At 28.7% G+C, this 26,807-nt stretch overlaps 1 protein-coding gene and 1 pseudogene across 1 annotated transcript in view; one reads left to right on the top strand and one right to left on the bottom strand.

The window, feature by feature from the left end:
* LOC142328028 (uncharacterized) overlaps nucleotides 1–25,849 on the top strand; it is a 378,778-nt gene extending 352,929 nt beyond the window's left edge. The window contains exons 6-7 of the mRNA XM_075371472.1: nucleotides 20,082–20,265; nucleotides 25,512–25,849. Of these exons, the coding sequence (XP_075227587.1) occupies nucleotides 20,082–20,155 (74 nt within the window). The 3' untranslated portion in view covers nucleotides 20,156–20,265; nucleotides 25,512–25,849. The remainder of the gene's footprint in view (nucleotides 1–20,081; nucleotides 20,266–25,511) is intronic.
* LOC142328501 (U4 spliceosomal RNA) lies at nucleotides 7,152–7,321 on the bottom strand (annotated as a pseudogene).
* Nucleotides 25,850–26,807: the final 958 nt, after the last annotated feature.

The following is a 26,807-nucleotide window of genomic DNA, read 5'->3' as shown; positions in this document are numbered from 1 at the left end:
ATAATTTCCTAAAATTACCTTGAATAAATAAATAAACCTTAAGTCTCAATAAGTGAATAACTGCTAATTCTTTTTTCATAAAATATACTTGAGTTAAATAATAAATTAAAACTTCGCTATAATTAAGGGTCGGATATTTTTTTAATACTTGGATGAAAATTAAATATATTTGAAGTTTTAATCTCAAATTTTAGTAATATTACAAAATATCATTAAAATCAAAATTTTAAATTTAATCACAATAATGTTTTCGTAATCAGGACTGAATAATACGTTCATGATAAATTAATTATTAAAAGTAATAATAACGTCTCTATCGGGGTACAGCATTTAAGCACTGTATAATATTTTGTCATGAATTAACCTACAAAAATAAAATAAATATTTAACATAAAATCGTTTTTATTATTTTTATTAATATTTTTCAAAAGATCTTTTTTTTAATAGAGTAAGAAACTGATATTTTAAAATAAAATATTAATTTGATTGTTGAATAACGAATGAAAGATTCAAATAATTATATAAATATTATGGTATATTTATTGTGTACCAATTATAAATTAATATCTGAAGATGTAAATTAATTTAAATTAATTAAATAAAAACTTCCTAGTTTACGTATTAATTATTTCCGATTAATAAAATTATTAATTCACTATAAGAACAGAATTTTTTAATGACTATTATTTCTACACAATAATTTTGATGGTGTTATATCATGAAGAAAATCTATAATTTAGTCGTTAATTTACAAAAAAACAATGGCTTTGTAAGTTATACAAAATTGCAATCATGATTTAATAACTAATTCGACTGTTTGATAGGTTAGTTGTTAATTTATAATTATTACAAATATTCTGGGCTTGTAACTTAACAAATCACGGTTTGTAAAAGAATTAATCTGTACAGAAAATGTAAAATTAAAATGGATATACATCAGTAGCATAAAAAAGATTTGAAATGTAATTTATAGGTCAGATTATTATTACTTTTATAATTATGAAAATAAAAAAAAATTGTTAATATTTTACCTCATAAATAGATATTTCAAATGCATTGTAGTTTGGTCATACAAATCCTTCGTTCTAATTTAATAACTGTGATTCTAAGAAATTAATATTAATCAAACGATTACAACGATAAAGAAAACAAGAAAGCATCACTTACTAGCACGGGAGAGTTACTGATTGTACAGGCCTGTTCAAACAGGTCCGAGATAACAGGTGGTGTAGTAGGGAGAACTGCGCAGTAGACAGCAGCGGACAAGTGATGTTAATATATCAACCCAAAGCAATAACAGCATTTGTTTTAGATGAATTGTACTACAGTTTACTGCTTCTATTATACTATTTTACCTCATGCAAAATCCAATCACTATTTTTATTGGAATATACAGATACCAAGATTTTGTGTGCCTGTTAAACAACTCATTACAAAATATATCCATTACTAAATATACAAATAAATAAAAATTATTACCAGATACATATTTTTACATCCCCGGCTATAGCGATGTATGTTGATACAGCAATAATGAGTATATAGGTCCGTAAAATAAAGGTTTAAAAAATTGCTCCTTTATAAGTTTTGTGCATTAAGACATTAAAAAAAAAAAAAAAAAATCTGATGTGGACACCACATGACTTCCTTGTAGTCCTATAAAATTACATATACACATTATTTTGAAATGAAAAGTAGGTAACTTTTTATTTCATTAATAACTTCTGATATTATTTCATTCTTTTTTTTTATAGTTTTTATTGCATTATTATTTACTGTAAAAATCTTTTTACAATCAGAGGTTAACAATTATTAATAAATCAATATATTAAAAAAAAAAAAAAAAGTTAAAAAAGAGGACATGAAGTCGGATTCGAACCGATGTGCCTTCCTATTGTAAAATCCAAATAATTCAGTAATTAAAATTTTATTTGGATATAATTCAGTAACCAGTGAAAATAAGTACCATTTATATCGTTGAAGAACTCTCAATGAGGGGCTATTACTGCAGTTAAAAAAAAAAGTCCAAAATCAATTTTTTTTTAATTTTATACTTTTTTGGACACTTTTGGTTCAGTCGATTGCAATCAAAAGGTGCACAACTGGATGTTACAACAGTCCTAAATCCAAAATTTCAACATCCTACGGCTAATCGTTTTCTAATTATGCGAGATACATACGTACGTACGTTCGTACAGACATCACACTAAAACCAGTCAAAATGGATTCAGAGATAATCAAAATGGATATTTCCGTTTAAATTTGAAAACCGAATATTTTCGTGATCACAATACTTCCTTTACTTCGTAAAAAAAATTAAAAATTTAACTAAAAATGGTTTTTAAAAAATTTGAAATAATTTTCAAAAAAAATCTTTATTGTTACCAATTCCAAAAAATCTGTTTTTGTCAGACGGGTGTTTGTGCATATATACGTACCTAAGTATGCTGACCAGTATTTGGTCCTATAACTCTGGACCCCGCCGACCGATTTTCTTCAAACTTGGTACACAGGTACTACCTTCGGGGATTAAAAAATGTATTATATTTTTGTAAATATTGAAAGAAAAGGTGAGGGTGTTTTGTACGAAATAAAATCTTTACTTGGGTAATTTACAAAAAAACCTTTTCTTACAAAATTTGACTTTTTTTATCCAGATCACAAATTATCAAAAATGTTTATTTAATTTTCACCCCTCCTCAAAAATTGTTTTATATACTTTTCTTTTTTCGTTATATCTTACTTCAGAAAAGTAGTTAATGGAAAATTTGTGCATCTTTATTTTCTATATCGGACCACAGCCTTCGAACTACAATAAAATATTTTTGCCCAACCCACTCTAATGGTTTGTAGTAACAAAAACCTTATCTTAACTTAAAAAAAAAAAAATTATTTTAAATTTAAAACCATCTCACAAGTTACCCACTTGATTTAAAATGTAAAAATCTTAAATTTTTGATGCCAATTCCTTTTTTTAAATTGGTCAAAATTACAACTTAGTTTATTTAGAATTATGGTCGAATTATTTATATATTTAGAATTATTATATTAATTATCTTTGTTTTGAACAATTTTTTTTTTAAATTATTATTATCATTTAGGGATTATTTTCTTGTGTAATAGACATCATTACTCTAAGAAAAAGCAATTTTACCTTACATCTTAGGTGATTTAATTCACCTTTACCTTAACAAAGATACAGGCAGACAATGTAAAATAGTGAAGTTCCCGCCTTTTTGTAATAAAAACCCTTATATACTATGTCTAAACATATTAGTAAAAAGGTTGTTACATACAGCTCATTATTCTATTATAGGATTATTTTAGAATATTTCCGTGATCTTACGGAACTGTGTACTCTTCTTATCATAAGAATATTTCTACTTACATCGCCAGTTGGGAATTTACAAAACATTTAAGAAATTCACAAAGCACCAAAGTAATAAAGATAGTTAAGACCAGAAAAAATATTAAGGGACATAGTATACTACTATTTACATAATAGTTAACAATTGAAAAGATTTTAATTTTACATTTTATTTTAAATCTTCTAACACAAAACTAGCATACATTAAAAGTGTTTCCCGTAACGTGCTAAATGGAGTGGATAAATTGAAAACATAAATCACTAATTATTACAAAAATTTATAAGAGCCAATAATCTTTAATTTACGTTAAAAATTTGAAGATGAAGTACATTACATCTTAATAATTTAACCTGTATTACAGTAAAATAAATTCCTTACTATAAAATAAATATAAAATTTCGCTTCATACATTTCTCAAATTATTAATATTTTAAGATAAGTTTGACTTCCATTTAATCCTGGAAAAATATTGTCACATTATCTCGTTTTATATCAGTTTTTTGTTGTGACTCGATTAGCAAAATTTTAATCAACTATGATTGGATGAATTAATCTTTTGATATTACACGGTGACTCAATCCTTGGACAAAATGTTTAACGGCATTAATTCAATAATGTAATCTTCAAAAGTAAAGTCCTTTTGTTTAAAGAGTTATAGCATTAAATATATAAAGATTAAATATATTTTTTTTTTAATTTTGCTTAACATTGCTAACAATAGATACCGCAGATAAAAATACGCCAACGTTCCAACTAGCAACATCATAACGAACTACGCTCCCAACTTGCCTCGCTTAAATTTTTCGTCGTTAAATTGAACGTAACTCAAGAATGACTCGGACAATCTTCACCAAATTTTCACATGCACAACTTCAGATAAACTACTACAGCAGATTTAAATTTCAATGAAATTAGTCTAGTTGTAGTGGAGATTTTTGTGCTACAAATTTCCACTACAACTAAATTGGGAAACTCCAATTGAATGAATGTTATTGGGAAACCCCAAAAGTGAATGTTATTTCCGTACCCCTCATAACTCAAAACGTAAAGAAAATTCATTTTCACCCCATCCCTCCCAGCATTTCTATCATGCGACTGAAAGTAATACCGTATCGTCTTCGAAAAGTGGGTATAGAATATTTAACTATTTTTAAAAATGAAAACAAGCTTATTCAAAAAAAATGAAAAAGATTAAAAATTAAGAAATATTTTTAAAGAAATGTTGAGGCAAAGAATCAAAGAATTTTGGAAAAGACAAAAGTCAAGAATGTACATGCGTGATCCTTAAAAAAATTTAATTTTAAAATAACAAATAGATTTCTCCTCTTAGGGAGGGATTAAATAAAAATTGATGGATGTTTATTTATACATCCATCAATTTTTATTTAATCCCTCAATAATGTGGTATAGTTCCTTCAATTTTAAAAATTAAAAAGCAAACAAAAAATAAGATAATTTTACGAGTTTTTCCCTAATGACTAAAGGTTTTCTTTAAATAACTTGAATTTATCTGAAAAAATTCAGAAATTAAAACTTTGAATTTTTACAAAAAATAAATTTTTTCATCTAGATTTTACAATTCAGACAATTTTTTTCTTTCCTACCGCTTATTGCAGTAATCGTTTCATAAAAGAAAAAATCAAAGAAACGAAGTAAAATCCATTAAACTTTTGTTAAAAGAAATTTCAGTTAAAAGTTTTAGCCGGGGCTTCAATACTCTATAGATCTAGATGAAAGAATTTAATATAATTTAACAGAAGCGAATAGTGCTTTTAAAAGATTAAAAATAATTAAAGAGAGTAATATTTGTAACAAATTTTCGAAGCGTATATTTTATTGTAAAGATTTTAATAGGTCATCACTCCTTATACATGAAGCTTTTTACTATCCCCTTTATCCCTCATGTATAATATAAAACATCCGATGTTTTATAAAGATCCGAGATCTATTTTAAACTTCGACTTTTCAATTGGGTCCCAAATTAAAAATAATCTACTGTATTAACAATTTTCACCCTAAACTTTAAAAATTTATAAAATTAAAAATATTTAACAAGCAATAATTTATATAAAAGTAGCATTTATTTTATTTTAAAAATTCATATGATTTTTAAAAAAATAAGTCAAAATATTTAAAAAAAGATCATTTAATAAGTCATTAGCGACTCAAAAAGATCTGTGTGAACGTACCGGTAAAAGTGTAATCTTGAACAGATTAAGATCGATCATTCCTATGGCCTCTATTAAACCTTTATTAAACCCTAACCACCAAAGAACACCGGTACCCACGATCTAATATCCAAATCCGAATAAAAGCTGATATCACCTTTATCAGATTTAATCTTTAGAACTCTCGACTTCGAAATCAGCTGATTTACAACACGAGTTTACCACTAGACCAAGCCGGTAGGTTTGATCTTATTTCGAATATCTTAAACACAAATGGGTATTCCTATAAAAACCGCTTTTCGTAAGAAAATAGGCCGTTGTAAAAAACTTATGGTAAGAAAACTTTTTCTTGAAAATAATTTAAATTATAGATATATAAGAAGAATATTCTATCGAGCTTCAGTTAAGGTTCTCTGGAATGAGAGGTTGTATATTATGCTTTACTCTCAAATTTGTATCATTTTTGTTTTTAATTTTTACGGTAAAATGTACTAAATATCAGAATGATACCCTCTATTTCATTAATAATACACTCTATGTCATTATAATACACTCTATGTGCTATATAATTCAGTAATCAGCAATGAGAATAACAAAACGTGAAAAATTATTTCAAATAATTTTCGTAAACAAATAATTTTTCGTTTAAAAACACTTTCGATTCTGTTACCTTCAATAAATGTACAACGTAACTACTAAAAAAAAAAGTTCTCTTCAAAATACAAATAGTATTATCGAAACCATCGTTTAGTGAAGTGTAATTCCTAAATATTAAAAAGAATAATGCATATACAGAAAAAAAATAATTCAGAAATCAGTAATTTTTACGAAAATTACAATTACATCTAGAACTCCTTTTAATTAAAAATTTCTAACGATAGACATGAAGAACTCAACAACAAAATTCATTTAATGTACGAACCAATTAACCTCGAAATAACTCCTACCGTTTCAACAATGACTTATTAAAAATCATGTTTTCCTATTATTAAACATTCTCCCTTATCACATGTATATTCCTCCACGACATATTAAAACATTCGTGTTCTATACAAATAAAAAACAACATTCAAAGTAAACAAAATTTCGTAAAAAAAACTTTTTTAAAAGTGGAATCGTGTCTCCAACGATTTAGACTAAATGTTTATCTATCAATTTCTGCTTTCTTTTAAAACGTACAAAATATTCAAGAGATAAAAATTAAAAAATCTGAAACAATTTATAACAGTGAGAGGTTCTCTCAGAGTGTTGAGCTGAATTTATACCTTGTATTATTTCTCTTTTTTATACCAAATTTTCGAAGAAAAATACGGTATTACTTTCGGTCGCAAAGTAGGACTGGGGGGGTGAAATTGAATTTTATTTACATTTTGAGTTATAAGGAGCACGAAAATACCACTCACTTAAGATTAAATTTTATTATATACATTTATATGTTTAGGCCTACGTATAAAATTTGTTGCTTGAAAATCTCCAAAAATACTAGATCAGATTTCTTTAAATTTAGATATTCTGTAATAATGTGTCTCAAGTTTGTGTATGTGAAAATATGATGAAAATTGGTTAAGTATTTCTTCAGATACGCTCAATTTAAGGTCGACAACAGACAACATAACCTCAATTGAGGTATGTTAACTTTGTATTGATGTACCTTAAATAGGCGATTATACAGTGAGTAACAGAGGTGAGCGAGTTTAAACTTGATGCTTATTGGTAAAAGTTTTCAACTAGCAATCGCATTTCAAATGAACTTCACTGGTTACGATATCGCCACTGCGCAAAATCGTGCCGGCCTCCGTGGCGCAAGTGGTAGCGTATCAGCCTTTCATCCGGAGGTCCCGTGTTCGAATCCCGGTCAGGCCCGGCATTACACACACGCTACAAATCATTCATCGCATCCACTGAAGGATGGAATGGAATGGAATGCAAAGTTAGAGGGAGTTTATAGATTCTCCCTTCGGATCGCAGAACCTGGACAGAGTCCCTTGCTGCTGGATGATTCAATCGGGCGTGTTTTTAAAAGGTTTATTTTAAGTGACGGATCTAATTTTTAAAGTTTTCTCTTTAGTATTTAGTGTTTTAAGGACGGATTTAATTGCATTTCAATCCGTTGTTAAACCAGCGTTATCAAACCCATTTTATGGGCCGACCGCGGAAGTCTAGGCTTATGAAACCTGTCCTCCCGACGTAATTCCCCTTCAGACCGTCCACTGAAGTCCTTTCGGTGCTAACGCTTCATAGGCTAGCAGGAATACGCCACAACGGGGCACTAACTGAAGAATGCTTAACGGTGGATCCGGAGGTTAAAAACAAAAAAAACTTGATTCTTATGTGTACAGTTTACTTGTTATTTTTAATTATTTCATCAAATTGCAATTAATAATTTAATTTTCTTATAAGAAGTAAATATATTGTAATATTAATTTTAAAAAAAACTTATACGTCTAGTTTTCTCATTTAATTTATGTTTTGTATATTTCTTTCACGAAAAATTGTACAAAATAAAGTAACGTTGTGCGTAGAACTGCACAAATTTTTTTCTATTTTTTAAATTGATTAATTCACTATAGGAGTTTAAACTGTACGGCTTGTATGTCGGTGTATAGAAATGGATTTCTTTAGCGTATGAAAAAAGCCATCCCTGATCAGGATTCGAATCCGGAACTCCCGGATGAAAGGCCTTTTTCTTTTTCCTGTTTAGCCTCCGGTAACTACCGTTTAGATATGAATGAGGATGATATGTATGAGTGTAAATGAAGTGTAGTCTTGTACAGTCTCAGTTCGACCATTCCTGAGATATGTGGTTAATTGAAACCCAACCACCAAAGAACACCGGTATCCACGATCTAGTATTAAAATCCGTGTAAAAATAACTGGCTTTACTAGGACTTGAACGCTGGAACTCTCGATTTCCAAATCAGCTGATTTGGGAAGACGCGTTCACCACTAGACCAACCCGGTGGGTTCCGGATGAAAGGCCGGGACGCACCAACTCCACGACGGAGATCAGCATTATTAATGACTGATTAACGCCAGAGTTTATCATACTGCATTACTACAATATATTATAATACGTAATGCATTATGTGATCATGATACAAAGCAATTACGTAACATAATTTGCTAAGTTACATAAATAAAACTTGCAAGATTAAAAAGATTTTCAGTATTTAATAATACTGGTTGAATAACGGCAAATGTAATGTAAAAACTAAAATTATTATTTGTATTTAACAATTCAATCTCACGAGAGTCTTTACGTTGAAATAAAACTAAGGAACATGATAAGTTGAAGAATTCTAAAACGATAAAGTTGGATGTTCAAGTAAATAAAGAAAAAAGAAAGAGAATTTAAACTACTTTTCTTTACCGCCTCTTTCCTGCTTTCCTTCTTTTTCCATTTTATTTTTAACCTTATTGATGTTTTACTGTACACACACATATATATATTCATATATGTCTATACGTGCGTGTAGAAAAGCAACTATGTAAATAAATGAACCTCAAAGTATTCATGAATACATGTAACCTCTTACTTATGAATTCCTCTTAAAGTTAACCGCTTACGAATTGAGTTCTTGTCAATGACAAAATTATAGTCTCTATATTTATTTCAGTCTTTGATTTCACTCTTTTTTTCAATTTCATTGGAACCAAAACACATTTCCAAACAATATTGATATTGTTGATACGTTGATTTTATTTCGTTTTGCCAAACAGGATTTCAACCACAAATTTTATACAATAAAAGTGAAATATTTACGATGTGTATCGAATAATAATATTAATTTAAAATAAATTTACATTAAAAATTAAAAACAAAAAATAATTAGTTTTACCTAAAAATTATTAAATTCAGAAAAAAAACACGTATTTCAGTTTTTTTAAAGACAATAAAATGATTACAAATTTTATTTTATTTTACTCTAGAAATAAACATTATTCAGTTTATTATATTTTTCATTAGTTTACCGACACTCAATTTTCTAACTTTTAAATCAAATTCTGGTGGCGCATTATTATATCTTTTTTCAAATATAATTAAAACTTCCAAACTCAGAGAGCATAAAACCGAAATTATAGCGACTTTTATGAGTGATTTATCGATGTTAGCATAAGACACAACATCTACTAGACAATTTGAATACTGTATTCCACGTTCGTAATTTCTAATACTAGTAGAAAAAACAGACACTAATGATCAGTGAAAAATAAATACGTACAAAACCTTCACTTTAAGAATGGAAAGATGTTTAATTTTACCAGAAAATGGCAAAAATAGAATTTAAATACCTGAGAATATATTGTCATTAAGATTAGATTCACATGTAATAAAATGAAAAAAACTTTAATCTGTGTTAGTTGTTCTCCTTACTTGATTATAAACCTTTACTTAGAAAAGGTTTCTTTAGAAAATCATACCCAATTATAATAATAAAAATAATTATAAATAAAATTAACAATTAAATGCAATACATTAAAATATAATTAAATATAATACATTAAATACAATCAAATAAGAATAAACCCAGTTTCGACGTTCAAGATACCAAACAGGGGAAGTCCGCCTCATCTGAATTTGAAACACTTCGACATTTTACTTGAAATTTTTTAACTTTTTCTTTGTCTTAAACCGAAAACATATTACATTACGTTCTTAAAATTTCAATGATTAAAAATTAATTGACGTTAAAAAATTTCTCCAAGATTTATAAACACGTCAAAATCATTTAGCCATAAAAATAGGTATCGCATTCAAACGTATAAAACTAATCGATATGTTATAAACACTTATTGCTCATCATCCGTTTCATTAGTCAAAGACATAATCGGAATTAATTAATTAATCCACGTAAATATAAGTTATGAAATATGCTAGTAAGTCTTCGAGAATCTTTTGATACGGATTTGATTACTAGATCGTGGATACCGGTGTTTTTTTGTGGTTGGGTTTCAATTAACCACACATCTCAGAAATGGTCGAACTGAGACTGTACAAGGCTACACTTCATTTACACTCTTATATATCATCCTCTGGAGTAATGCGTGTGCCTGGTATTTTATAAGGATGCTGCAGTAGAAACTGATAGAGGAAGACCGTGAGAAGGACAAGGAGAGATTAGTTGAGGATGGTGATCGACGCCAGCCTTCATGATCGGGTGGCGGGGGTGCCTCGTCATTGTCGTCATCAATGGCTTCCGCGGGACGCGTTCTGCTGTCTGAGGCCGGCATAGCTATAGTGTATATATTCTGAGCTGAATGTATTATTAATTCTGAGATGTATATATTATTAATTGTAAATATTGTGTGTAAATAGTGTCTGAATGTGTTATGTAAATATTGATGTGAACGAAAAGTGTGCCTGTGAGCGGGTGGTGCTGATTTCATGCCTTTATATCAATTCCAGCACCATCCTGCGTGAGGGAATTGGTTTTTAGTGGGTCCCACCGCATAGGCGGCGAACCCCACACACCCAGTATGTGCGGGCGTTTGGTTCAGGAAACTTTTCCCACTTCCTACGAAAAAAAAAAATACCTGCAATTCCCGAAGTCTAAATCAGGAAAAAAAGTCTTGGGGGGTCTACTGTAATTAAATACAAAATTCTTGAAGAGATTGAACTTGGATCAATCTCTGTATGATCCAGGCGATAAATTCCCGCCAAATCTGTCCTACCTAAACCCAAAAAAAATTCTGGAGGGAAATGGATATTCAAAACCAAAAATATATGCATATATTGTTAAAAACTAACTATAAATATTATTTACATATTATGGTTGATAAAACAACAAATGTTTGAAACAGTTATTTGGTTCAAGAAAGAGATTAAAATTATCGTATACGAAATATCTTAACAACAGTTTGATTAAAAAAAAAAAATTAATAACGAAATCAATCAAAAAGAATATTCAAACATCTATTTACCCGTAGAATTTTCTTCTATAATGGTTTTCTTCAAGTTGTTAAAATATAGCTAATCTATAAAAAATTAATTACCATTTAATTCAAGACAGTTTCATAAAACTTCAGTCTGTTAGTTTACAATTTCCGTTGGTAAATTATATTATTTCCAGCATCAAATAAATATTTTTAAAAATTCATTTTTTTTATTTTTTTTTTAGAGCATTTTGTTATGAGAAAATACGAAAGTACTTGACATAACTAAATTGAAACAGGATTTTTTTATACAATCGCAACTCTTTTACTAATTTTCAACATTGAGATCTCAATAACCATAATACTATTTTCTATATATACAGTAAATTTAACGAAACGAATACTGAGTTTTAAATTTTTTCAATGATTAATTTCCCAGTAAACACTGCTGTGCAGAAACTGTTCGAAATGTATGACTGAAGTTATTTAAAGGTTATTGGAAAAAATTTTCTGATCGAACGTATCACTAATTGTTTAAAAAAAATGTGACGACTTAAAATGCGTTTTAATGTTTCCAGTTTTTTAAATGTAACCAGCCTTTCTAGTGAAAGCAATTCCCAATATTTTGATCAATTTTAAGTACAATTCTACTGCATTAGTCAGCACATAAAAGACATTTTTTGTTAATAGAAATACATTTAAAACCAGTAAAGATAAATTTTATCAAAAAAAATGTAATAATATAATTACACACCGGGTTGGTCTAGTAGTGAACTCATCTTAAATCAACTGATTTTTAAGTAGAGAGTTTTAGGATTCATATTCTAGTAAACTACTAACTTTACTAGAATATGAATCTACATAAAAGCAACTATACTTTTATGTAGATGTGGATACTAGATCGGGAATACCAGTATTCTCTGGTGGTTGGGGTTCAATTAACCGCGTCCCAGGAATGGTCGGCCTGAATTTGTTCAAGACTACACGTTTACCGATACATTTACCTTACACTAGACTGCGTCATCTCTGCAGACATCATCACAGTTCTGTGTTATACTGTAACCTGGTATTATATAAAATTAATGAATAACATTTTAGTTCTTTTAAACGTACCAATTTAGAATAATTATTAAAATTTTATTTTTAAACATTTTCAGTTAAAATTATAAAATAAGAGGAGTAATTTTTTCTTAGGACACAAATAATATTAATTTAATATTGTTAGTTTTGCATTATTTTTTACTCATTAAATAATTTAATTTCGTTTTTTTTTCAAAGTAAAAGCACACACGTATAAACATTTTTATTATATTTTGTTTAAGTGTAACCACACTCTAACAATCAACAAAATAAATTGTATGATTCTGATAAAAAATATAATGATGTCGAAAAAAGAATCGAAATTGAATTACATGTTTTGAATATAAATTGAATTTGGTAATAAAACATTATTTTTTTTTATTCATGATATAGATATATGGTGAGTAAAAAATTATTTTCTTAAATAAGTGAACTTATTTTGCTTAAATTTTTAAATTTAATGTATGAATAAATGTCATGCATGGCTGGTATTCGAACACAGAACCTCTGCACGAAATGCCGATATGCTAACTACATGGCCACAGAGGTTGGTAGAGTACAATTTTATTTTTTAAATTTTAATTCGATCGATTTTTTAAGAAAATTCAACTTGAAAAGTAGTTTCTAAAATTAGTTCATGTATTTAAATGTTAAACAAGAACTAGCAAACACATGATAGCTTATATATATATAATAAATAAATTATATATACATACATAAATTATAAAACCCTACCTTTTACTTTTCTGGCTTCATAGTAGCTCTAGAGCTATGCTGAAAGAAGAAAAGTATGGTAATCAGTCAGAAAATGGGTATGGGTTATTTTGTATGTCTAGACGTTTCGTGACCGAGGGATCCCAAAAAACAAAAGAAAAGTGGAGGGTAATGTTCGTACGTGTGTTGGCGGGTTTGAAGCTTAATAGCTTTTGACTAGATAAAACGATTACGATGAAATTTTTTTTTATCGAGAGTAGTGTATATGGGGCAATTTATTGGTAATATTTTGGTGTCAATCTTCTCAAAATTTTGTAAACATTACTAAACTTTATATTACGCTAGTACATGGGTACGTGCTTATCTTACCATTTAAAAAAAAAAAATGTTGCCCAAAATTTACCCTCCCCAAAAATCAAAAAAAGCTCTTTTATATTTGTTGCATGTCTTTTTACAGAGTTCTTTAATCTTCCTAACCAAGTGTTAAAGCAAATGGCCCAAAAAAAGCTTTTCACCACCGATACTGCACTAAAATAAATACTCCGATACTGCCTTTTTTTACCGCCTAAATACACTGATACTGCCTTCTTTTATTAAATGAACAGAAACCGTCAATGAAAAAATTCTGGAATACTTACAATGAAATTTCTGTGTGCTTTAATATATTTCCATTAGTTTTTTTTATATTCTACTAGCTTCTCCGGGGATACCATAGGCAAGCCCTCCGCAGCTAGGCTCCTCCGGGCGGATTGCCCTGGCGGGCGGCATCTCGGAATGGGGTTATTAGGTGTTTGAGATTGATTATCTGTTTATCCCAACAACTAAAATGTACTTTAGGGGTTCTTTTTTTTGCTTGTTTTTACGGGCATCGACTGCTAGGGTCATTAGCCATCGTCACATTCTTTAAAAGAAATTAGTATCACCATCTGGATCGTCATATGTAAGGGTGTAAAGGGCCCTTACATTTTATTTAAAAGTGCAATCTACACAAAATACATTAAGACAAAAACAATAAGGACAAACAAAACACTTACGGGGTGTAAAGGGCCCCGATATTAAAAATTGAGATAAAAATCTCAATGAACACGAAATTAAAAATGTATGTCTACACAATACCATTTCCTTATTCTACCTGTCTCGTTTATTAATTTGTTTAAGCACCCTCGGGGCGACCAGAACCGCCGCGAAGCAGTATATTAGTCGCGCCAGGATGCCGTGGCAGTTGACTCCTTATAAACAGGCTACAGGCATCCATTGCGCTTACCCATAGCCTCGCGCCCTCAGTTTACCCTTGAGGGTCCCCCATGCCATCATTGGACACACCCCGACTCACTGCTCTTGAATGCAGACGAGCCAGGATGGCCTATGCAAGAGGGCTACCTCACGTCACTACACGTGCCACGCTTCGAGATTCCCATATATGAATGAAACTACCTCTTAGAGATTCTGTAACACAGCTTTAAAATTTCCATTTTTATAGACTTTTAAGAAGTCCACTGGCGTGTAAATATGCAAATATTTTTCTTTCATTTCCATTAGCTAAATTAGCAGTAATATCATTTCTTAGACGGAACCTCTTTCTGAGGTCCTCATATATGGTACACTCTTATATTAGATGCTTGACTGTCAGTGTTTTATTATAAACACCGCACATTGGTCTCTCTTCGCCGGTTAACAAATATAAATTTGTTAGTCGCGTGTGACCGATTCTAAGTATGGTCACAGCTACTTGTTCTCGGCGAGTCAACTTCACGTCGCTTCTCCATTTATATGGAGAAGTTTTAACTGAGTTTAATTTTCTATTTAAAGTCCTCCATTCAGTATTCCACTTGTTACTACGTTAGTTAGACAGTTTTTAACATCTGCCACTCTTACAGGAAATGCATCCAAATCATCGCAGACTGTTGCCTTTCTGGCAGCTTCGTCTACGCTCTCATTACCTGTAATACCAGCATATAATAATAATTAGTATTTTTGATTTCACGCATATAGTAAAAAAAAAAAAAAAAAAAAAACATTATTACTTCTTAATGAAAAGGTGATATTTAAGGATATTAGAATAAGAATTCTCTAAAAAAAAAACTACACATAATTCAGTCAGAGTACTCTGTAATGAGCTCTAAACAGAACTATAAAAATATATTGCTAATTAATAGAAATTTAATATTAAATAATAATAGAAAACATGAATTTATAAGGTGAATTAAAACATCAGTATTAATAATAAAAACAAGTGTTTGCAGTTCCTTTATTTAAATTAAAATGAATATTCGATAAATAATAGTATGAAAATTAAATGAAATCAGAAAAGGATGTTGATGGCTGGTCAGAAGAAAAGGTTTTCCAGTTGTATTTGAGGAACTACTTTTTGGATATGGTTCATAATTTTATAAAGACAAACAATCACATAAACAAAAGCATAATGTTATTAATATACATTTTGCAGATTAAAGCAATAGTATGTTTTTTTTTCTTTAATACATAACTCCGTATTTTTAAGGAATTATTATTACAATAATTTTTAATACAATTCCATTCTCGGTTGGTATTGTTCACACGCTAAAAAAATTATCACTCATTACCGGCTAAACTGGGTGGGTAAAAAATAAATGTGATATTTCGATTTAATAACCGATATATATTTAGATAAATCGATATATGCTCTTTGCCAGTAACATTATTATTTCATTGACTGTTACGTTACTTAATTTTAATTTATACAAATTCCAACCAAACAAAACAGGGAGTCATATATTTAAAAGACATATAGAATATAAAAGAAACTAATGAAAATACATTAAAATATACAGAAATTTTATTGTAATTATTCTAGAAATTTTTAATCGGTGGTTTCTGTTCAGTAAATAAAAATAAAAGATCTGATAAAAGAAGGAATTCCATTTAATTTGTTTTTCTTATTAAAAACAATCAAGTACTTTGAACTAAAGTAACTCGTATTTTAGTTAATTAAAAAATAAAAATAAAAAAAACCTGGAATCTACATAATTTATGGTTATTATATTTTATGGAAATTGTTATTCTTGTATAAATAAATTATTGTGAACTGAGAAAATTACAGTTGGTAAGACTGTTATTTTATTCGTAATTATTTAATGCCATGCAAAAACTATTATAATTATATTTATTCACGAATGGTGAAGGTTTATTTAACATAGTTTATATAGAATTTAAGCCGTAACAATGTGCAAATGTCCTTTAGTTTTTTGCTTTACTCTTTAAATAATCATTATTAATATTCAGCTAAAAAAACAATAGAAATATAGAAAATTTTTTAATATTGAATTAATAACAAAAGATATTTTGACGTACTGGGATTTTTATATATTAATTCATGATGAATTTAAAAAAGTAATAGTAATAATTTATCAATTATATAAATTGTAATAAATGAATATTATACAGATAATTAAACAATTAATGTGAATATTTATGTTTTTTTTTTTTTTATATATACTTACAATTAAAATTATTGAACAGTATTTGGTTTATTATAAATGGGTTAAAATATTTAAATGTAACAGCATATAATATCAAAAATTATTTCTATATACTATCATGTACCCGTACATATAATTTATATTATAAATAATTTTAAATAAGAGTATTATTTGCGTAGTAAATCATGTTGCAGAACATGAAAGAGTGCGAGCGAGTATAGATGATATAATAGAAAAGAAAACATAAACAGGCTTCCGGTAGGAGAAATGATATCCCTGAGAGGTATAAAAGGAAAAAAGTCACTAACTGAGAAAAACAAATATGTTGTAAGGCTAAGAGCTGAAAGGATGGAGGTATAAAATAGTAAAGGTACATTAAAAGAAACGGTAGGTTTCTAAGTGATGGTTGAATTAGAAATTGACGGAAGAATGCTAGTGGACGTCCAAGAGCAAGATGAAAACACAGATTTAAGAAGTGTTGAAGAGATAATAAAGAAAGCTTATTGGATTAAACTATCATACGATTTTAAGAAAAATTATTAATTCAGATGTTCTAGCACACCAAACTGAAATAAGTCATATGAAAAACTCGAAATTTCTGGTAAAGTAAAGATATATATGTCGTTTGATATTTACATTCAGAAACTACGTTTAAAGAAAATTGATCAACATCAAAAATGTGCAAATGTAAAAAAAAAATCTTATTTTAAATAGGGAAAAAATTAATTTTCTTGAATTAGGTGCAATCTTATTAACTAAATACTGACATAATTTAATACTATTTAAAGTAGAGGTATAGGTCCCTAGCAATACTTTACATATTGTAAATAAATAAATAAATGAATCCAAAACCAACCGTACATGTAGAAAAAATAGTTAAAATACCTAAAACATTTATTAAAAAAAAAAATTGTTAAATGCCACAAAATTAAATAGAGAAAACTTAAAAACGATTAGTTTGTTTGATCCCTTCCATGTTTATCAAAGAATGATAAATTATTTATTTGAAACTAATTATGCGAAATAATTAGTAATTATTTATTTAATCTCAATCCCGTAAGAACATGCTTACGCCCAACTATATTACTCTCCTTTCTTATAGAAGTTTTTCAGTTTTTTTTTGTTTTTTTTTGGGGGGGAGGGGATAAGAAACGCATATTGTAGCGTGTGAAAAATGCCAATTCTGATCTAGATTTCAATCCAGAACCTTCTGGATGAAAGGCAGAGACTCTAACACTCTACTAAGGAGATAGGCATATATAATAATATTAAAAATAATAATTAAACCAATAGTATACGCACCGAAAATATTAAAATGTCCAAAGGTAATTAATTGGATTTTAGAATGAAGTATAAAGGGTAAAAAAAATAGAAAAGGAAAATGGTGTAAGAAATAAAAAATTAATAATGTAGGATAAAAGAAACATATCGAGATTAAAAAACTGTCAGAGAATAAAAAGGAATCGAGACGTACATCAGATCAGTAAAAACACTGGAGACAAAATATTTAAAAAAACAAAAACAAACATATCTAAAGTCTAAAAATGCATATTATTTGTACAGACCACCAAAGTTTTATGATAATGTTTTAAAAATTGTTATCTTTGGGTCAGTTGAAATATATACTATTATAAACGGTTCATTACCATCATCTGGTATTCTGCCTGCCATGAAGTCCTTGTCTTCATTCAATTCTGTCCCAAGCCTTCTCCTTCGTTTCCTCCCAGTTTCCAATCTTCACCTTATCTATTACCCTCATCCTTCTTCCTCCTTCTACTGACCCTTCCAATGCAGTAGTCAAGATTTCACTTCCTTTGTCCGTATGTCCTTACCAGTTTCTTCTTCTTTTATGTACATCCCGCGTAAGTGCTCTTTCTTCTTTAATACTGTTTATTACTTCCATATTCTTCACTTTATCCATCCATCATACTTCTTCCGTCCTTCTCTAAACCCAAATCTCAAAAGCCTTATCCAATCTCCTCCCACTTTCTCATCATATATGCTTCATTTCCATACAAGACATTCCATGTGTAACATTTAGCTCACCTATTCCGTAACTACAAGTCCAGACTTTTATTACATAGTAACTTCCACTACTTACTGAAGGCTTCCTATGTCATTGCTAATATTTACTTTGTGCTCTTCACCATAATCCTCAAATATCTGCAATGTTTTACTCTTCCTAATCTTATTTAACTTGTCCTTACCGCTAAATCCTCTTTATTGTTTACATCCATTATTTAAATTTTTCGTGTATTTATTTTCTTTTAGGGCTATTAACAATCTTTGAGGCTCCTATTTACCATCACCTAGAATTACCATAACCTCAACAAACCTTTTATATTTTTAGTCCTTCAGTACTTATTCTTTCACATCTAATATATTCCTTATCATAGCTTGAAAGAAAATGTAGAACAATGTCGATGAGAGCAGCATTCTTGCACATCACCTAAACCTAGATTGATCCCATAAAAGCATAATTTTTTTAATAAATAATATCAGTATAAAAAACATCAGAAACCGTTTAAAAATGAAAATGTATAATAAGCAAAACTATATTCTATGCTGTAAAAATCAGTATACATTGAGAAATCTAGATTAGAGACCTTTTCTTTTTTTTGTGGAAATGATAAAATTAATTCCAAAACGAGTAAGGACACGATTAAGTACTTTTTTCCTTGAGTAGCTCAAATTATTTAATAATACATAAAAGTAGTATTCAATAACAGTACGTTTTACTGAGTTTTACTATTTGTTACTTTACCGACGTACTTGGTCATTTGCGTTTAATGAACGGTCTTTTCATAGAATAATTTATAAGTACATAAAAAACTACATATTTTTAATGTAATTAAGATTATCATCTGTTCAGATTATTACATTTTATTCTTGAAATATAATATTGTTTTTAATCAATTTATACTGAATAAAAACAATATTGATAAAATATTGTATTACATTTTTAATATTGTATTTGTATTGCGTATTTATATTTTATTATCGTTTTATATAGTATTTTCAAAATATTTTCAATTTAAAAATTTATAAAAATACACTGTTCTAAATTATATCAGTTTTTAACGAAGTATCTATACATTTTTTTATCACTTGCTGACGCGTTTCGGGATCACTCCATTGTCAAAACTATTGTGCTCATTGTCAAAACTTGACTACAATAAGTCTTGACAGTGGAGTGGTTCCGAAATGCATCAACAAGTGATAAAAAAAAATAAAGCCAAGAAAGGTAGGCAGTACCAAACAAAGAAATTATAGTGATCTTAGCAGAAAATATAATTATTATCTAAACAACAGTAACAAAGTCCTATACATTTAAGCCTAATAATTTATTTTTAATATTAAATTTAGATGGTTTACAATATTAAAATTAACTTAATTTTAATTTTTGTGTTTTGTTACAGAATGCCGTGGATCGATATCGTCTTTATGTTTATATGCTGTACTTCTAGCAACGATTCTATTATTAATTTGTTAGTAATAATTTAAATAATCATAGGTATGAAAAAAAATTTAGTGAGTGATAATATTTAAAAATAAAAAGAAATGAAATCCAAAATCTATATTCTGAATTTATCGTAAGTACGAGTAAGTATGTTTAATAATTACAATATATAAAATATATTTAGAATCTTACATTACAAATGGTATTCTATAATACATATAACAAAAATTAAACGTTAAATTAAAAAAAAAAAAAAAAAAAAAAAAAAAAAAAACATTAAATAGACAAACTTGTTGAAACCTTGGGCTAAACAAGTAAACACCAGTACTTTTTCAAGATCTCAAAAAAAAAAACAGTAAAAGATACAAAAGGAAACAGCGAAACAATATTTATTTTCTTATTATCCCTTCAAACAAAGGCTTATTCTTTACTTACTTCTTAAAAAGTATATAATGAAAAATAATAGTGTACGAGTATAAAGTAGTTTTCAAAAGTTTTTATTAAATTTTATACTAAAAAAATTAAAATATTTTACTTATTTTTATATCTAAAATGAAACAAATACTTAATGGCAAAAATTGCCGATTTGTAATCAATTTTTTTTTTAAAGTTTGACCAAACATTTAGTCGATTTTGTCATTTTACTAATCATCGTTCTTTAAAGATCTTTAAATAATGGGATCCATACCTTTTTGAATAGTCTCTTTCATTTATTTTCTTGCTTTTGAAATGCGGTGCTATAGGAGAATGTTAAAAATCAGATGGGTGGATAAAGTGACAATGAAGAGGTATTGCGGCAAATAGATGAAGAAAGAAGCATTTGGAAAAATATATAGTTAAAAGAGGAGACAGACTTATAGGCCACATACTAAGGCATCCTGGAATAGTCGCTTTAATATTGGAAGGACAGGTAGAAGGAAAAAATTGTGTAGGCAGGCCACGTTTGGAATATGTAAAACAAATTGTTTTACATATTGAAAAAATTGTAAAACAATTGTAGAGGGTATACTGAAATGAAACGACTAGCACTAGATAGGGAATCTTGGAGAGCTGCATCAAACCAGTCAAATGATTGACAAAAAAAAATATATTCCTCAAAAACTTTGTTAAATATTGTATTACCTTTAATTTTATTATCAAAGTAATTATTTTTACGTACCTTACGATAATAGTACAAACTGATCTTTTATAGGCAAAAAATCTATTAAATCCCATAACTGTCTGAAAAAGTCGATGTTTACATAGGCAATCAGCGACAATCTATATAGGCAACGATATTAAATTTAGTAAAATAAGTTCTACGTTATTCATTTATACATTTTTTTTAACTATAATTAATTTTTACATTAGTGAGATTGATTTGGTTTGAACCGAGTTAATTATAAGAAAGCTACAGTTAACATTTCATAATGATTGGTTCAGTAGTTTTTGGGAACAAACAAAAAAGATGATTTCTCTTTATATATTAGTGAAATTTTTTATTTAATTTATTAACGTATAAATTTATTGAAAAAGAATACTACGGAATTAGAATATTTTTCGTAGAAATTATAAATAAGGGCAAGTAACCGGTACATCAAAACAAATTGTCCAGTGAAATTTGGTATCTCTTTTAATAATGATGTGATGATTAACAATAGCGAGATGGGCAGTTTTCATTACTAAAAATGATAGAAAGACGATTTTTTAATTATCAGTCTCTAATGTAAGGTTTTTTGTAATTGAAAGATAAGATTGGAAACCAAGTCAGAAAGGCATAATATACAAAATTCTGAAACGTTTGATTCTAATTTTTATTCAAACATCATAACTTGTGAACATAAGAAAATAATGTAATTTATAAACTGCAGCAAAAAAACAAATTAAAATAAGCTACATATTACTTTTAATTAAATTATATTTCGGGCTTGTTGATTAATAGAAAAGCTATAAACTGAACCAATCTATACGATTAATTAATTCAATTATTAATACGATTATTAACAGGATAACTAATTCGATAATTAAAACGATTAATTAATTAATTCACACGATCATTCAAAATTTTTAGAATTTTTGTGCAGTTTTGTGGTGTCAAAACTCGTAAACAGACACTTACCTTTTCGTGTAGTGAATGTGCCCGTAGCTTTTACATCCCTGAATCGTTCTAGAATATGGTTAGACAGAACCTAAGAATAAAGAGATGGCTGCGGGGAAGCAGACTTACATCGAGAAGACGTTAGCTTTAAAATATAACCTAACCTGATCGTCCTTAGTTGAGAGCAAACACTAATCTTTTCTGACTTTCCAACACATAATTAATTAATAAAAAACACGCTAATTACTTATTTAACAAGTTAAGTAAGTCTTGTAAAAATAAGAACGAAATCATTGGTCTTATATGAAGTTACCTAGAGTTAATTACTTTGATGTTTTAAGAAGAATATTTGAAAAATCAATCCAAGAATAATTAAAATTGTTATAAATTATTTAAATCTTAAATATGAATATTAAACAAGTAGATATCTTAACAATACACATCACTTTGATGGAGTCAAAGTAACATCTCTGACTTTCATCAGGAGTACCCGGGTTCGAATTCCCCAAGGAATTTTTCATACGCTACGAAACTTCCATTTCATATTCGCACGGACAAGATTCGACTTATGTAGTAAATTAATCAGACGGAGATCAAAAAGTGACACAGCCTTATGGAAGAATGATTCCTTATTTTTTTGCATGTTTAATTGAGGAAAAATAGGTTACACATGACAGCAGAGAATATTAATTGTCTCCCAATACATTAAATGTGCCAGTTATGCGTAGACCCAGAATGCCTTGACAGAAAGGTATCGTGTGAATGCATCGAATAAGTCCTCCATCAAAAGGCTAAACGATAATTTCCAAGTGTAAGGGAATGTGGCAAATGCAGCCAAAAGTGGTCGATCGAAAGTCCTTATACCAGAAAAGTTGATCGACGTGCAAGTTGCATACTCTGTTTGTTCCCAAGAAGTCGGTGCGACGCCTATTTAGCCAGTCTGCTAAATAACAAGGTATTACGCAAGTTGAAAACTGCATCCGTACAGATTTCGTGTTGTTCACGAGTTATTACCTACAGACACTGGAACACTGATTTCAGTCAATGTTCGTATTAACTGTAACGCCAGGTGAGAAAGAACTCGACGATTGGTTTTAGTCTAACGAGGCGGGTTTCACCTTGATGGATACGTGAACGCACATAATTCACGCATTTGTTGTACGGAAAATCCAGATCAGTTCTACAAGTCTTCTTTGCGAGGAAAAACAGTGGGTGTTTGATGTGCAATTGCAAATAGACGAATCTTCATTACATTCTTTCATGGCACACCGAACAGTGATCGGTACAAACAGATGGTGCAACAGTTTGTAAACGTTATACTTGCAGACCGGCTAGACTCATCCATATCATTCTCATCTCATTGGGCCATGAGGGATGTGGTACACCGATGGGAATATCACATGTGATATTCGCATCGTTGGCATTCTGACTAAGGCAAGATGAAGGCCGAGAGATGCCTTTTACTGGGGTTCTGAAGAAGACCTCCTGTAAAGCCCATAAGGGCTAGAATGGAGGGGTTAGCGTAGCGACCGAAACTCCTATATGGAGGGTGTCCTCCCCTACGGGGTCAGACCGGCTAGAGCACACACGGTTTCAGCAGGACAATGCTACGGCTATGCCAACAACTCTATTACTTTCTTGGATCAGTGTTTTCATGGAAAGTGATTTCAAAGAGGTTGTGCCCCCTCGATCATCTGATATATCCCCACCCGACTTTTTCTTGTGAAGATATCTTAAGGATACGCTTACAAAACTCATCCTCACACCATTCTCGAATTGCAGAGGGAAATTGAACGATGTGTCGCTCCAATTCCTCAACTAACGTTTCAACATGTGTGTAAGAGCATGTAACGTCGTATTCAATTATGTGAATCGCATAATGAAGGCCACTTTCAACTACTGTTGTAACTTACTCATTTTCCCATAAGGTTGCGTCAATCAACCTTGGTAACAAAATCTAATATTAATGAATATACAAAATGGAACAAATAATTCAAATCTAATTCACTTTTCATTTAGATTCTGATTACCTATAAGTACCTTTATAACTCTATAGAATAGCCCAAAAATAATTGATACTAGGGTGAGAAAAAATGTTTAAGCTACTTATTAAATTTAGCTCAGTTTTCGTTTAAAGATTTTATAGTTTTTAGATAAATGAAGTAATATAAAAATTAAATAAATGATAATTAATATCGTTACGATTATCAGTTATGATGCTACATTATAGTGTAAACAAAGGTCCAATTATGTTTTAATTTAACTGGGGCTAAATATTAGTATTCTGGACTAAATTAGTACATCAAAGTAAAATATTAGCAATATTCATGCAGAGACCTGAATCTTTGCAAGCTCACCACCAAGTTTTAAATCGGTTGAATCCCCACTTTAATGCACGGATATCAGAACAAGAATGATATAATTTTAGCCTTTCATACAAAATGTCCATCAGTTTGCATAATGTTCATCAAACTTATCAACTTTTTAATTTCCTGACACTACAGTTCTCTAGAGCTCTGCTACAAGAAGGAGAATATGGTAACCATTAAAAAAACATGGCGTGTAGTTTTTTGAATTTCTACATGATCCAGAACCCACCAAAAAAAAGTGCAGGGTAATCTTCGTGCGTACGTACGTACGCATTTACGTGTGTGAAGGTTAATAAATTTTGACTGGATAAATCAATTTTTATGAAATTTCGTGCAGAGACTCATGTTTATGGGGCAATACGTTGGTACAATTTTAGGTTCAAATCTCCAGGGGGTGGGGGTAGATAATTTTTTTGGAATCAATTTTCACAAAAATTTTCAAACATAATTCCACTTTATATTAAGTTCAGTACATATTTGCATGGTTATATTACTATTTTTAATAAAGATTTTGTCGCAAAATTACCCCTTCCCTAAAATTTGAAAAAAATTATATTTCTATTTATTGCATATGTTAACCCATTTTTTTTTTTTAATCTTCCTAGGCATTGTAGATAGTGCAAGTGAGATCCAAAAAAATACATTGAGAGCGGAGGAGCCGATCAAAGTTCAAACATAACATATTTTGAATTTTTATTTTATTTATTTTTTCTTCATTTAATATTATTTTTTAATATAATAATAAATAGCCAAATACACTATTGTCGGCTTTAGAGTATTAACTTTATTGTCTTTTCTTATATACTCATCAATATTTCCAAAATATATTCACATTATTAACAAACTTCAACTGTTGCATTAGTTTAATCATGAAATATAAAAAATGATTATTTTATGTTGATTTTATTAATTTTTTTATATGATTTTATTTATTTTGTTACAGGATGAAATAATGTTCGCCTGATACATTAATAATAAATGTTTGAGAGAAAATACTTAAGAAAACATCCTAAATATAAACTAGGATTTAGAAAATAATAATAAGTTTAGCAGTGTCAACGAATGTTTTACGTTATTTAAAAAATAGATTTCCGTTCTATTTAATTAAAATTAAGTGTTTAATTACATTTGAATGTTAGCATGAAAGTGTAAATTTAAGTGTATACCAGCATGTGTGTAAGTAAAACGGGCTAATTAATTCATATTATTTGCGTGTGTGTGATAATTAAACGTATAGTTTTATATGTATTATATAAATATAATGTTAATTAAATAATTTCTTACCGCTCATTAAAAAGCTTTTTACATTAGTATATTAGAGTATGTGGATATGATACCAAATTTTTAATTCATGTAAAAATAAGATAAATTTTAATATGATTTAATTTAAATTTCAGGCCTATATTATTAAATAAATTTTTTACTGTATATCTGTATGTATATGTAATTATTTAGCAGTAAGATATGTTGTGTAAAATTGTATTTTATAATAAATTTGAATATATATGTGAATAATATATTATAATCCAGTATTAATATACATATAAATAAATAAATATATATATATATATATATATATATATATTTATTTATTTATTAAAATTACTTGTAAAGAGAATGAAAATTTAATTTATTTATGAATAATTTACATTATAAATTATTTTAAAACATACTTGTTTTTATTATATTAAATATTAAAATAGCTATTTAATTTAAATATAAAATAATGATAACACACCGGACTGGTCAAGTGGTAAACTCGTCGTCGTAAATCAACTGATTTCGTAGTCTAAGTTCTGACGTTTAAATTTTAATAAACGTAGTTTGTTACTTTTATTCGGATTTGAAAACTAGATTGTGGATACAGGTGTTCTTTGGATACAGGTGTTGGGTTTCAATTACCCACACATTTCAAGAGTAGTCGAACTGAGTTTATCAAGACTACAAATTTACCGGTATAGTTATATTACACTGATAAGTCGCTAATGACTTTAATTGTTGATGCGACTATAAATAAAAGTATTAAAAATAAAAATGAATAAAGTAACGTTGTTTCGTATGAAAATAAAAAAAAAAAAATTTATTTCAATGTGGCTTATAATAAATAAAGAGATAAAAATTTATTGTAGGAACACGAAAAATTATTAACTTGTAAGTAAAAAAAAAATAAATAATTTATTTTACCAAAATTATTTTTGTAGCAGACTTGTCATATTTTTGTAATATAAATTATTACAGT

This window comes from Lycorma delicatula, chromosome 7, assembly GCF_047948215.1.
Source record: "Lycorma delicatula isolate Av1 chromosome 7, ASM4794821v1, whole genome shotgun sequence".
Classification (NCBI taxonomy): domain Eukaryota; kingdom Metazoa; phylum Arthropoda; class Insecta; order Hemiptera; family Fulgoridae; genus Lycorma; species Lycorma delicatula.
This window is presented reverse-complemented; position numbering and strand designations above follow the sequence as displayed.